The sequence below is a fragment of the Desmodus rotundus genome, chromosome X (assembly GCF_022682495.2).
Source record: "Desmodus rotundus isolate HL8 chromosome X, HLdesRot8A.1, whole genome shotgun sequence".
In the NCBI taxonomy this organism is placed as follows: domain Eukaryota; kingdom Metazoa; phylum Chordata; class Mammalia; order Chiroptera; family Phyllostomidae; genus Desmodus; species Desmodus rotundus.
The window spans coordinates 41,116,883-41,131,169 of record NC_071400.1 but is presented as its reverse complement, the minus strand read 5'-3'; the positions used below and the strand labels follow the sequence as shown (position 1 = coordinate 41,131,169).

Genomic DNA, 14,287 nt, shown 5'->3' with positions numbered 1-14,287 from the left:
ACCCAAACTATCAACTACTTTTTTCTGTTTTTGGATTTGGACAGTGCTATCAGGAAATGTTTCCCCAAGTTGTTACGCTTGGTAAGTGCCTTCGTTCATCATTGTCTCTACTCACATAGATGACCTCCACACCTTCCCTCAAGCACTTAGAGTCTTTCCTACGTTACACATTTGCTTCAGACCCTTATACATTTTGGGGGGCATGGACTTCTGAAAAAGACATGAATATGATCTCTGTGGAAATGTATACACACAGAGTGGGACAGGGAAAGAGGGAAGGAGAGAAGGAGGTAGAGGGGAAAGAAGGAGGTAGTAGGGAGGAACAGAGAGACAGACAGACAGAGAGAAACAGACACATACAGAGAGAAGTTGCATATAACAGTAGGAACTTCCAGGATCTCATAATGTAGATGCCCACTGTAATCTTGGCCATTGAATTTCCAGGGCCTTTTCATACATATGCCCCTGACATATGCCCCTCATGGTCTCCTGGGCCCATCTTTTCCCTTAATCTTCCAGGGCCACCTCCCTCATCTCCACTTCTGACTTACTCTTCCCTTATCCAGGATGGCCAGGATTTACCCCCACCAACTATAATTGACATTGTACACATGGATATAATAAAACCCTGTAAGGTGAGGATAGATCAAGCAATATTTTGGGTGTTGCAAGGGATGCTTTGTCTACTACATAGTTTGAAGGTGTCTTTTGATTTTAGGAAAGCTATAAAGGATCTGAGACGCTGAAGAATCTAGTCTTTCAATTCCTGCTTCAGTAAGTACCCCTGGGATCATGAAGTAGATGAGGACTGGGACAGGAGAGGCTACACAAGCTCAGGTCTGCTCATAGGTTGAGTGACGTTTTCAAGGTCCGCTGGGGACCCTAATCAGAGAGGTAACCAGTTCCCCCTTTTTCCCCACAGGTATTACTTGATGTATGATTCTGGAGACCGACAGAGTCTCCTTAGTGCTTATCATGATGAGGCCTGCTTCTCCCTGACCACTACTTTCCACCCAAACAATCCAGACCAGTGAGTATTACAGCTCAGACTCTGCTCCTGGAGCATGTGGCTCCCCAGCAGACACAGGCCAGCCCATGGGAACACCCACACTGGCTGGACCACCACCTCCTCTTTTTCTCCTAGATGTAGCTTGTTTGAGTACTTCAAGAATAACAGGAATATGAAGAAAGTCAAGGATCCTGGTAATTGCACGATGTGAGATCAGCATGGGAAAAGAGGTGTGGTCACTCATAGTGGTCAAAGCCCCAACCTTCCTTTCTCCTTCCCCAACAGACCTGAGGGTTCAGCTGCTGAAACATACAAAGCATGACATTGTGTGCTCCCTTTGTGTGTTGCCCAAAACTCAGCATGACCTCATCTCCTGTGTGGTAGACCTGTGCGTCCAGACTGTAAGCACCTGTATTCTCCTTCCAACACAAAGAAAGAGGTGGGTAGGAGGTTTACAAGGATGCTGAGAGCTTTAATAACTGTTCTCTCCTTTCAGGAAATGATGCTTTGTTTTTCTGTCAGTGGGGTTTTCAAGGAAGGTGAGTGTGTGTAGAGTTCCCTCCCCAGATCCCCCACTACTCACTTTCCCTAAATGGATTTCCTCCCAAACTTTCCCAGCTTCCCAGGTTGCTTTCTTTTTCTTTTTTCCTTTCATTTCCCTTTCCCTTTCCCTTTCCCTTTCCTTTCCTGTCCTTTCCCTTCCTTTCCTTTCCTCTCCCCTTTCCTTCCCTTCCCTTTGTCCCACTGCTACCTTACCCCCAAACATTGTGTTCTGACATACATCCATGCCTTTCTACTCCAACATAGCTCATGTGTTAGAGACACAGCCTGTGAGGTTTTACAGCTTTCATCTTATTCCCTTACTCTGTGACCTTGGGCCCAAAATCTAACCTTTCTGTTTCTTTATTTGAAAAATGGGCTGTTAATACCCTTTTCTGGGGCTGCTTTAAAAAATGAATACATGAAAAACAAATACCATATAATCTCACCTTTAAGTGGAACCTAATTGACAAAACAAACAAGCAAGCAAAATATAACCAGAGACATTGAAATTAGGAACAATCTGACAGTAACCAGAGAGGAGGTGGGAGGTGATAATGGGGGGAAAGGGGGTTCAGGTTTTTGGGAACAACTATAAAGGACACATGGACAAAACCAAGGGAGCATGAAATCAGGGGAGGGAGGTGGGAATGGCTGGGGTGTGTGGGGAGTGGTGGTGGGTAAATGCAGACAATGGTACTTGAACAACAATAAAATAATTAAAAGAAAATGAATCCAGTGAATATGTTAGAGGAGATGAGACATGTTAGAAGTCCTGTTACTGAGTTGATTATACCTACTGTTACCCTCTCAGTCCTTGAAATCCCCTCCTGAGTCCCAGTGAAAAATTGTCCTTGTCTAGCTGCCATCAAGATGTTGCAAGAGTATCAGGTTAAAACCCTGACTGGGGAATGCTGTTTGTGTGAAACATGTGTACAACTCTAAGGGGGGGGGGGTGCTGTTTGTTGTCTTTAAAGTGGAAGAAAAATCTCAAGGGTCTGTCCATGCCTTCACCCGGACCTTCATCTTGTCTTCTGACAGCAATTCCAGGTAAGTGTTGTGGGTGTAACATGAGAATGAATACCCATCCCAGCCTAATTCCACTGGTATAGGAATGTGGTGGTGCAACCTGGAGATTTTCTCAATATTGTGGAAAGCCAAGAGTTAGACCCAAGGAGAGGTCTAGGTTAGTGGTTAAGACTGTGGGTTCTGGAGTCAGAATCCCAGATTCTTTTCCTGACCTCAACACTTACTAGATAGCAAAGTGGGCTTGGTGAACTCATAAGACCTTAGTGACTCATTATCTATCCCTTTCTGAAAATGGGGATTAGAGTATCCATTCCTTTAGCTGCTGTAAAGGGTAAATGCATTAGGATTAAATCTAAAACTGAGTGAAGCTGGTAGAAAACCTCTTCAAAGGTGAACTCAGAGGGAGGGTCAGAGGTACCAGCCAAGGAATCTGGGGAGGGGGAGGGCAGGCACAGTCAGGGTATGGAAAGAAACTGGTTTCTGAGTGACATTGGGAGCAGGATCATTTGGGGGAATCTGAGGGCCCATCTTTCTTCCAGTCTGTGCATTGTGAATGATATGTTAACTGTGGTGACAAAAGAAACCCAGAGTGAGTTCTCCGTTCCAGTGCCTACACCCACCTTCAGCTCTCTGCCTATCCTCTCTGCGGAGCAGCAGGAAATGGTGCAGGTTTTCTCCACCCAGTCTGGGATAAGCCTCCAATGGTCTCAGAAGTGAGTGCTGGGAATCTGTGGGGATAGGAAGGAGCCGGGAGGGCAAGGGAGTGGATCATGGGAATTTGTGTTTAATTTGTAAAAATAACTATTTGGATGTGCTTCCAAAAAAAAAGTGAGCTCATGAAATATTTATATTAATTTTATTCTGATATATGTATATAATTTTAAACAATATATTGTTCAAATGACATGGGTTTGCATATATAAAATTCTAAAGAAACCACTAAAAATGTTAGAATTAACATTTGAATGAACGAGTTCAACATGATTGCAGGGTACAAGATCAATGTAGAAAAACCGATACACTACTAATATGAAGAATCAGAAAATGAAATTAAGAAAACAATTTCATTTATTATAACATCAAAAATAACATAACTGTAGAACAAATTTAACAAAAAATGCAAAATGTATACTTTGAAATCTCCAAACATTGTTGAAGTAAATTTTAAAAGGTCTAAATAAGTAGAAAGATACCCCATGTTCCTGGATCAGAATTAACATTGTTAAGATAGCAATACTCACAAAATTTATATACAGATTAAATGCAATTATATCAAAATCCAAGCTGGTTTCTTTGTGCAAACTCACAAGTTAATCCTAAAATTTATAGGAAAATGCAATGGACCAAGAATAGACAAAGTAATCTTCAAAAATAACAAAGTTGGAGAACTCACACTTCCCCATTTCAAAACTTAGTACAAAGCCATAGTAATCAACACTATATTGTAGTGGCTTGAGGATACACATACAGATCAACGAAATAGGATTAGAATCTATACACACATGCACACACACACATCACCTTTATGGACAATTGGTATTCAACCAGGGTGGTGAAAATATTCAGTAAAGACTAGTCTTCAACAACTGATTTGGTGAGAACTGGATACCCACTCAAAAGAGAATTAGTTTGTACCTCTGTCTCACACCATATATAAACATAAATCAAGTTATAACTAACATTATAAAAATCTTAGAAGAAAACATTGGAGTAAATTATTTATGAGCTTGAATTAGGCAACAGTTTCTGACATATATTAAAAGCACAAACAAAAAGCAAAAAATAAATCAATTAGACTTCATCAAAACTTAAAATTTTTTGCATCAAAGGACACTAACAAAAAAGTGAAAAGACAACCCACAGAATCAGAGATAATATTTGCAAATCATTATCAGATAAGTGATGTGTATCCAGAATACATTTTAAAAATGCTTAGAACTTAAGATCTCAATAGACATTTATCAAAAAAAAATGGCCAGACACATGCAAAGATATTCAATATCATTTACTCATTTGCAAAATGGAAATCAAAAATAGAATGACATACTATTACACAAACTAGGATGGCTATGTGTTGGCAAAGATGTGGAGAAACTGGAACCCTCATACACTGTTGGTGGGAATGCAAAATGTTGCAGCCACCATGGAAAAATAGTTTGGCAGTTCCTCAAAAGGCTACACATGCATTTACCATATGGTCCAGTGATTCCACTCCTGGATATATATATATCAACATAGTTGAAAAAATATGTTCACACACAAAAAATTGGATGAGAGCACTGACTGGTGGGATTTAGTTGGTTGGTTGGCGTCCCGAGAAGCAAAAGGCCTCTGGTTTCATTCCTGGTTAGGGCGCATGCCTGGGTTGTAGGCCCGGTCCCCAGTTGGGGCAAGTGCAAGGGGTGGCTGGTCTATGTTTTTCCCTCACACATCGATGTTTCTCTACTTCTCTTTCTCCCTCCTTTCTCCTCCCTCTAAGAATAAGTAAAGTCTTTTAAAAATTATATGCAAATATTCACAGCAGCATTCTTAATAGCAAAGAGTGAAAACAACCTAAACGTCCATCAGCTTATTAAAGGATAAATAAAACAGGGTATCACAAAACACAAACATTTTAGAGGATGCTGGCGTTCCTTTTAAAATTACTTTGTCAAAGGAAAGTTTCAAGTGACTATGAAATTTTAACACTCTTCACTGCTGCTCAACAAGTCTTTGACGTTTACTCACTCAATGGGCTTTGGCAAGTTATCTCCCTTTCAGTTTATAGAGCTCTAGTTTTCCCCACAGGGGAGTAGGCTGTGGTCATTTGTGGGTCCCAAAGGACTCCTACCCTAAAACAGAGTTTGAAATTTTGTTTACAAAACATCTATTTTGCAAATCTAGCATTCTGTATTCTCTCTGTGCAATGCTGTGCAAAGCAGCATCTATCCAAAAAACCATTAAACAATACAGGTAGTGCTTGTTCAAATAACTAACTAACTAAATAAATAAATAAAATGGGATATCAGTATACAGTGGACTATTATTTAATAACAAAATAGAATGAAGTTCTGATACCTGTTATAACATGGATAAACCTTGATACTATCTTGTTAAGTGAAAGAGGCCTGGCATGAAAGACTATACATATATTCCTTTTAATTATTTTATTATTGTTCAAGTACAGTTGTCAGCATTTACCCCCACCAATCCCCCTACCCCATCCATCCCTACCTCCCTCCACTGCTTCCACCGCCCCCTTGGTTTTATGCATGTGTCCTTTATAGATGTTCCTGAAAACACTTTTCCCCTTCCCTCCCATTATCCCCTCCCACCTGATCTTTGGTTACTGTCACTTCTTTCTTAATTTCAAGGTCTTTGGTTATATTTTGCTTGCTTCTTTTTTTTGTTGATTAGGTTCCACTCAAAGGGCAGATCATAAGGTATTTGTCCCTCAGCACCAGGCTTATTTCACTTAGCATAATTCTCTCCAGTTCCATCCATGTTGTGGAAAAGGGTAGGAGCTCCTTCTTTCTTTCTTCTACATAGTATTCCATTGTGTAAATGTACCATAGTTTTTGATCCATTCATTTACTGACAGGCACTTAAGATTGCTTCCAACACTTGGCTGTTCTAATTGTGCTGCTGTAAACATTGGGGTACATAGATTCTTTTGGATTGGTGTTGCAGGGTTCTTATGATATAATCCCAGCAGTGCAATTGCTGGGTAAAAAGCCAGTTCCATTTTTAGTTTACTGAGGAAATTCCATACCGTTTTCTACAGTGGCTATACCAGTTTGCATTCCCACCAACAGTGCACTAGGGTTCCCTTTTCTCCACAGCCTCACCAGCACTTGTTGTTTGTTGATTTGTTTATGATGGTCATTCTGACTGTTGTGAAGTGTTATCTCACTGTGGTTTTAATTTGCATCTCTCTGATGGCTAGTGATGCTGAGCATCTTCTCATATGTCTCTGGGCCCTCTGGATGTCCTCCTTGGAAAAGTGTCTGCTCAAGTCTTTTGCCCATTTTTTAATTGGGTTGTTTGTCTTCCTGGAGTGGAGTCGTGTGAATTCTTTGTATATTTTGGAGATCAAACCCTTGTTTGAGGTATCATTGGCAAATATGTTTTCCCATATAGTTGGTTTTCTTTTCATTTTAATGCTGTTTTCTATAGCCATGCAGAAGATTTTTAATTTCATGAGGTCCCATTTGTTTATTCTTTCCTTTATGTCCCTGCTCTAGGGAACATATCGGTGAAATATTGCTGTATGGAATGCCAGAGATTTTCCTGCCTGTGTTCTCCTCTAGGACTTTTAAGGTGTCATGGCTTATATTTAAGTCTTTTATCAGGTATACCTTGAATTTATTTTGGTGTATGGTGTAAGTTGGTGATCAAGTTTCATTTTTTTTGCATGTAGCTATTCAGCCCAACACCATTTGTTGAAAAGGCTATTTTTACTCCATTTTATGCTGCTTCCCCCTTTGTCAAATATTAACTGGCCATAGAGACTTGGGTTTATTTCTGGGCTCTCTGTTCTGTTCCATTGGGCTATGTGCCTGTTCCTAAGACAGTACCAGGCTGTTTTGATTACAGTGGCCTTGTAGCACAGTTTGATATCAGGTATTGTGATCCCTTCTACTTTGTTCTTCTTTCTCAAAATGCTGAGGCTATTCGGGGTGATTTATGGTTCCATATAAATTTCTGAAATGTTCGTTCTATATCTGTGAAATATCTCATGGGTACTCTAATAAGGATTGCATTGAATGTATAAATTGCTTTGGGTAGTATGGCCATTTTGATGATGTTAATTCTTCTGATCCATGAGCATGGTACATGCTTCCATTTGTTTGTGTCTTCCTTCATTTCTTTCTTCAGTGTTGTGTAGTTTTCTGAGTACAGGTCTTTTAACTCCTTGGTTACGTTTATTCCTAGGTACTTTATTTTTCTTGTTGCTATAGCAAATGGGATTTTTTTCCTGATTTCTGTTTCTGCAGTTTCATTGCTGGTGTACAGGAATGCCTTTGATTTCTGGGTATTGACTCTGTATCCAGCTGTTTTGCCAAATTCATTTATTAGGTCGAGTAGTTTTTTGGAGGGGTCTATAGGGTTTTCCATGTACACTATCATGTCATCTGCAAACAGTGACAGTTTCATTTCCTCCTTTCCAATTTGGATGCCTTTTATTGCTTTTGCTTGTCTGATTGTTGTGGCTAGGACTTCCAATACTATGTTGAATAGGAGTGGTGAGAGAGGGCATCCTTGTCTTGTTCCTGATCTTAGTGGGAAAGCTCTAAGTTTTTGTCCATTGAGTATGATGTTGGCTGTAGGTCTCTCATATATGGCCTTTATTATGTTGAGGACTGCTCTCTTTATTCCCACTTTGCTGAGTGTTTTTATCAGAAATGGGTGCTGTATCTTATCGAACGATTTTTCCGCATCTATTGATATGATCATGTGATTTTTGTCTTTGCTGTTGTTGATATGATGTATTATGTTTATTGATTTGCAAATATCGTACCATCCTTGCATCCCTGGGATGAATCCCACCTGGTCATGGTGTATGATCTTTTTAATGTATTGCTGGATGCGGTTTGCTAATATTTTGTTGAGGATTTTAGCGTCTATGTTCATCAGTGATATTGGCCTGAAGTTTTCTTTCTTCATTGTGTCTTTATCTGGTTTTGGGATTAGGATGATGCTGGCTTCATAAAAAGAATTTGGGAGTCTTCCATCTGTTTGGATTTTTTCGAATAGTCTGTGAAGGATAGGGGTTAGCTCTTCCTTAAATGCTTTATAGAATTCTCCTGTGAAACCATCTGGTCCAGGGCTTTTGTGTGTTGGGAGTTGTTTGATGACTGCTTCAATTTCCTCCGCTGTTATTGGTCTGTTCAGGTTTTCTGCTTCTTCTTCATTCAGTTTTGGAAGATTATATTTTTCTAGAAATGTGTCCATTTCATCTAGGTTTTCAAATTTCTTAGCATACAGTTCTTCATAGTAATTTCTTACAATCCTTTGTATTACTGTGGTATCAGTTGTAATCTCTCCTCTTTCATTTCTAATTCTGTTTATTTGGATCCTCTCTCTTTTCTTCTTGATGAGCCTACTTAAAGGCTTGTCGATTTTGTTTATCTTTTCAAAGAACCAGCTCCTGGATTCATTGATCCTTAGGATTGTGCTTCTAGTCTCTATGTCATTTAGTTCTGCCCTGATCTTGATTATTTCCTTCCTTCTGCTTGCTCTGGGCTGTCTTTGGTTTTGTTCCTCGAGTTCTTGTAGGCATAGGGTTAGGTTGTCTGTTTGAACTGTTTCTATCTTCTTAAGGTAGGCCTGTGTTGCTATGAACTTCCCTCTCAGGACTGCCTTTGCTCTGTCCCATAGGTTTTGGGTTGTTGTGAGTTCGTTTTCATTTGTTTCCAGGAAGTTTTTGATTTCTTCTCTAATCTCGTTCTTGACCCATTCATTGTTTAATAGCATGCTATTCAGTCTCCATGATTTTGAGTGTTTTGGGTTTTTTCCTTTGGTGTTGGTTTCTAGTTTCAGTCCCTTGTGGTCAGAGAAAATGCTTGATATGATTTCAATTTTCTTGAATTTGTTGAGGCTTGCTTTGTGTCCTATCATGTGGTCTATCTTTGAAAAAGTTCCATGTACACTTGAAAAGAATGTGTATTTCGCTTCTTTGGGATGAAAAGCTCTATATATATCAGTTAAATCCATTTCATCTAGGGTATTCTTAAGTGACACAATATCCTTCTTGATATTTTGTTTGGAAGACCTGTCCATTTTTGACAGTGGGGTGTTAAAGTCCCCTACTATAATTGTGTTGCTGTCAATATCTTTCTTGAAGTCCTCCAAGATTTTATTTATGTATTTGGGTGCTCCTATGTTGGGTGCATAATATATTTACAATGTTTATGTCTTCTTGGTGGATTCTTCCTTTGAGTATTATGAAGTGACCTTCTGGGTCTCTCTTAATGGCCCTTCTTTGGAAGTCTATTTTGTCTGATCTGAGTATTGCTACCCCTGCTTTTTTTTTTCCTGTCCATTTGCTTTGAAAATTTGTGTCCAGCCCTTCACTTTCAGTCTGTGTAGGTCTTTTGTCCTGAGATGGGTCTCTTGTAGGCAGCATATGTGTGGGTCATGTTTTCTTATCCATTCAGCTATTCTATGTCTTTTGATTGGAGCATTTAATCCATTTATATTTAAGGTTATTATCGATAGGTAGTTATTCATTGCCATTTTTTCCTACCTGTGTTCCTCTCCCTTTCTCTTTTCCTTCCTTTCCTTAATGCATTCCCTTTAGCATCTCTTGCAGAGCTGGTTTGGTGGAAGTGTATTGTTTTAGACTTCTTTTGTCTGGGAAACTCTTTATTTGACCTTCTATCTTGATTGAGAGCCTTGCTGGGTAAAGTAGCCTTGGTTGCAGGCCTCTGGTTCTCATTACTTGGAATATTTTTTGCCATTCTCTTCTGGCTTGGAGCGTTTCCATTGAGAAGTCAGTTGCTAACCTTATTGAGCCTCCCTTGTATGTCACTTCCTTTTTATCCCTTGCTGCCTTTAAGATCCTCTCTTTGTCTTGGAATTTTGCCATTTTAATGATGATTTGTCTTGCACTTGGCCTCTTTGGGTTCCTGTTGCTTGGGACTCTCTGTGTTCCCTCGATTTGGGTGACTTTTTCTCTCATCAGATTAGGGAAATTTTCCATCATTACTTTTTCAAACAGGTTTTCTATACCTTGCTCTTCTTCTCCTTCTGGTATTCCTATTGTACGGATATTGTTATGTTTCATGTTGTCCTGCATTTCCCTTAATCCCTCTTCATTCTTTCTGAGCCTCTTTTCCTTTTCTTGCTCTTTCTGGGTGTTTTTTTCTACTTTATCCTCCAGCTCGCTGATCAGATCCTCTGCTTCATCAAGTCTGCTTTTCATTCCTTCTACTGTGTTCTTCAATTCAGAAATTGTATTCTTCATTTCCTCTTGGCCCTTGTTGATAGTTTCTGTTTCATCTTTCATGTTGATATAGTTTGCAGTGAGTTCATTGTAGTTTCCCTGTAGTTTCTGGTAGTTCTCTTTGAGCTCAGTGAGTTTCCTGATAACCATTGCTTTGAACTCAGTATCTGATAGTTGACTTGCCTCTTTTGCAGTTTGCATTCTTTCTGAGGATTCCTCCTTTCCTTTCATTTGAGAATTGTTTCTTTGTCTTCCCCTTGTTTGGGAGACTCTTCTTGTTAGCCTCTGCTTCTTAAATTGATCTATTCTGACTCCCTGTGTTTATGGTATGAACTTCTATGGTAGAATGCCAATGGGATTCTGTGATGCTGTCTCCTTAATCTCCTGTTCTCACTGGTCTTGAGCTGATGTTTATGGGTGTAACAGTCTAACTCTGGTCTTTTCAGTACTCCAGGTTTTATTGTCTCACCTGTGGGAAAAAGAGAAAGTGGGGGGGAAACAACAGAAGGAGGGAAAAAGGGAATAGAAAAGGAAAGGAAGGAAGGGAGAAGGAAGAAAGAAAGATCGGAGGCAAGATAAGAAGGAATTTTAACAAAAGTTTAAACAAATGAATAAATAAAAGAAGGCAGGAAGAAGGAATAAAAATATAAAGGATGGAAGGAAGAAGGAATAAAATAAAATAAAAAAGAAAGAAGGACAGAAAGGAAGAAGGAATTTAGGGGGAAAGGAGGAAAGGGGGGAAGAAAAAAAAAAGTCTTCTGCTGGCTTTAAACCAGTCAGGTTAGTTCTGCTGGTCTTCCTGTCTGTGGAACAGGTAGGGGTGGTTGGAAGGATTGGTTTCACTTTTCTCTCTTCCTAGCCACACTCTTCCCTGTTTTCAGCCTGCAGGCCAGTTCCTCTGGGTCCTTCTGCTCCCCACTATGCCTTTAGATCACCAGTTGTGCTGTCCTTGAGTTGCACCAATTAGGGGCAACTCACACTCTCCCTTCTTGCTCTGTGCTGTCTTAGATGCTGCTATGGGGTAGTTCAGCCCCCTACTGGGTCAAGTGTTTCTGGGGAATGCAGTCTCCCCTAGACCTGCAGCTTCCCTCTGCTGGGTGTTCTGCCTTAGTCCTAGATAGCCAGTAGGCCCTGCAGGGCTCTGTGCACAGGGGCTATGTAGGAGTTTTTCAGAACCGGTACTTTTAGGTGTGGTCCCTAGCAGGCAGCCAGGCGTTTGATCAGCCGATCTGAGGTTTTGAGCCTGGGTCGCATGGGGCCAGCCTTTCTGCTGCTTTGGGCCTGGGTCACGCTCGCGCTCGCGCACCTGGTCGGTCTGCTGCCTTGGGCCTGTTTGCGTGGCAGCTAGCCTCTGCTCCCGATGCGTACCCACCCACCTGAGGTTTCAGGTGTGGGCGCGACTCCGGGGTCTCAGGTGTGGGCGGCCAGCTGGGGTTTCAGTTCTGGGTCCCTAGTCCGGTGCTCTGGGTGCGCGCAACTGGGCTTCAGGTAAGCACTGGGGCTGCTTATCCCGAGTTCACAGTCCAGGGGCTGAGGGGGGAGGGGCGCCAGAGGCCGAGGCTGCTGTGGAGAGTTCTCTAAGTAGCCCCTGATTGCCTCTATTTTCTTTTTCTTTTTGAGAAATTCTTCCTATTCAGCCCCCCTGGTCCAAGCAAGCACCTGGTGCTCATACAGCTCAGCCTGGCTCTCTCCCAAGAATCCTGCAGCAGATCCTGTGCCTGGGCTGGGCTTCAGCCACCCTGGTCCCCACGCAGGTCCCAGGGACCTTATTGTCCTTAAGCACTCTTCTTACCGTCTGATCTTTCAATGTCCTCTATCTTTGGTCTCCAATCTTCATATATGCTGGAATACCGTTGGCTGTTCGCTCTGCTCCTCAGATCAGCTAGTTGTTTCACTGGTGCTGAGGGGAAGTGGACTCTGCTTCCACCTATCTCGCCACCATCTTAGAACTCATGTTAATTCTTCAAATCCATGAAAACAGTATATGCTTCCATGTGTTTGTGTCTTCTTTAATTTCTTTCTTCAGTGTTGTGTAATTTTCTGAGTATACATACATCTTTTACCTTGTTGGTTAGGTTTATTCCTAGGTACTTTATTTTTCTTGTTGCTATATCAAATGGGGTTTTTTCCTGATTTCTAGGACCATATATATTATATGAGTCCATTTACATGAAATACCCAAATAGGAAAATTTATAGTCAGATAGCAGATTAATGGTCACTGGGGTCAGATGAAAGGGGGACTAGGGAGTGAATGCTAATGGGTAAGGAGTTGTATGTAAGGTGATTAAAATGCCTTGGCATTAGATTGTGGAATTCTGATGATTTCAAAATCTTGTGAATATACTACAAAACCACTGAATTGTGTTTGCTTCACCTTAAAATGATGAATACTACAGTATGTGCATTATAACCCAGTTTAAAAAGGATTGGAAATTTTCATTTTAAAATTTCCATTTGTTATTTTCTTGAACATCTTTCTTCATCAACACTATTAAGCTTCTGCCTTCTTCTTAGCAGCTCTGTTTTTCTGTTTTGAATTCTAGTGGGCATGAATGCTAGTGACAGAGGTTTTGATTTTCACCAGGTCTTTCCTCATCATTTCACATTGTGCTCTGTGGCAGACTCCAGCCAGCAGAGTCTGCATGTTGTGGCTGAAGACGAGAACAAATGCACACAGACTACATTAGTCCTGTGGAGAAAAAGAGACGGTACAGGTACTCTCTTAAGATGAGAGTCCTACGGCCACTTCTCTCAAGGGGAGAGCACCTTGGCCACTCTCTCAAGGGGAGAGCATGCCAACCCTTGCCTGGACAGGCTTTTATTGTTTCTCTCGGGTCTTATTATCTATGACATAGAATGTTGTTGTCTACATTTTAGATACAATCAAGAACACAAAAATAACAAATGCAGAAGGGAAAGTTGGCGAGCTGATTATGCTCCATCCTTGGGAAAATTCATACAGGCTTTGGAAATTACCTTGAAGATAGTCAATAAACATCTACTGTTTCAGACCAGGCTGAGGGAGTTTTAGCAAGAGCAAGGCATAACAGTCTGGATGCATATTCTAGGCCTGGTTCCCACGGGAAATCCAGTTTGAGGGTCTGGCTCCTGCCCACCACTTTACTCCTGTCAGCTTTCCATACAGGTCTGAGTCACATTTGCCAGATTGAAACAAACCGGTTCCCTACAGTGCTCTTTCTGGCACATCTGTCCCAGCATAGATTTAGTGACATAGACTTTGTGGTGGCATTGCGTGGTTGACGTGTCTGCACTGTGGTACTAAGGGAGATCACCTGTTCTTCTCCTACTCCAGGTGCCTTCAGGAGAATGAGTGGAACTATACCAGAGCTGCTCAGGTCTTCACTATGCTCAAGGTGAGGTCTGGGTATCAAGTGGGTTAAGATGGGTGTTTCTGGGCCTTTGGGAAGGCCAAGAAGGTGGAACCTGGTGCCCTGGAATGAAACTCAGGGAACTGACTCTTCTGACATCCCAACTCCTCCCTTGCAGATAAAGGGCGAGATCCCAGAGGAGGCCTTCAAACAAATCCCTTAAAAAGAGCCCTCGGATGTCATCTTTGTCTTCATCCCCATTGTTCTGTTTTCTGTTTTCTTCAGCCTAAGGCCATACCCATGACTGGGGCTGGAGGCCTGGCTGACCAAGAAGCTGAAGTTACCTTATAGGTCAGGTAACATAACCACCTGAAGAATCATTTGTTCTGTTTATTTTGCCCATTCACACGTGCTGGGGGAGTTTCATAATAAAAAGTGATGTTACACATGG

General features: G+C 41.2%; 1 protein-coding gene across 7 annotated transcripts in view; it reads left to right on the top strand.

Annotated features, from left to right (window-relative positions):
* The window catches only part of LOC112321362 (nuclear RNA export factor 2), a 61,584-nt gene extending 47,297 nt beyond the window's left edge, over positions 1-14,287 (top strand). For 5 of the 7 annotated variants that reach the window (XM_045186593.3, XM_024578757.4, XM_045186589.2 and 2 more), the window contains 11 exons: positions 45-81; positions 567-635; positions 719-774; positions 923-1,030; positions 1,145-1,203; positions 1,295-1,410; positions 1,506-1,548; positions 2,527-2,599; positions 3,118-3,291; positions 13,821-13,881; positions 14,015-14,287. In XM_045186593.3, the coding sequence (XP_045042528.2) occupies positions 45-81; positions 567-635; positions 719-774; positions 923-1,030; positions 1,145-1,203; positions 1,295-1,410; positions 1,506-1,548; positions 2,527-2,599; positions 3,118-3,291; positions 13,821-13,881; positions 14,015-14,059 (841 nt within the window). In that variant the 3' untranslated portion in view covers positions 14,060-14,287. The remainder of the gene's footprint in view (positions 1-44; positions 82-566; positions 636-718; positions 775-922; positions 1,031-1,144; positions 1,204-1,294; positions 1,411-1,505; positions 1,549-2,526; positions 2,600-3,117; positions 3,292-13,820; positions 13,882-14,014) is intronic. The other 2 variants (XM_045186594.3, XM_045186595.3) reach the window with 2 other exon arrangements.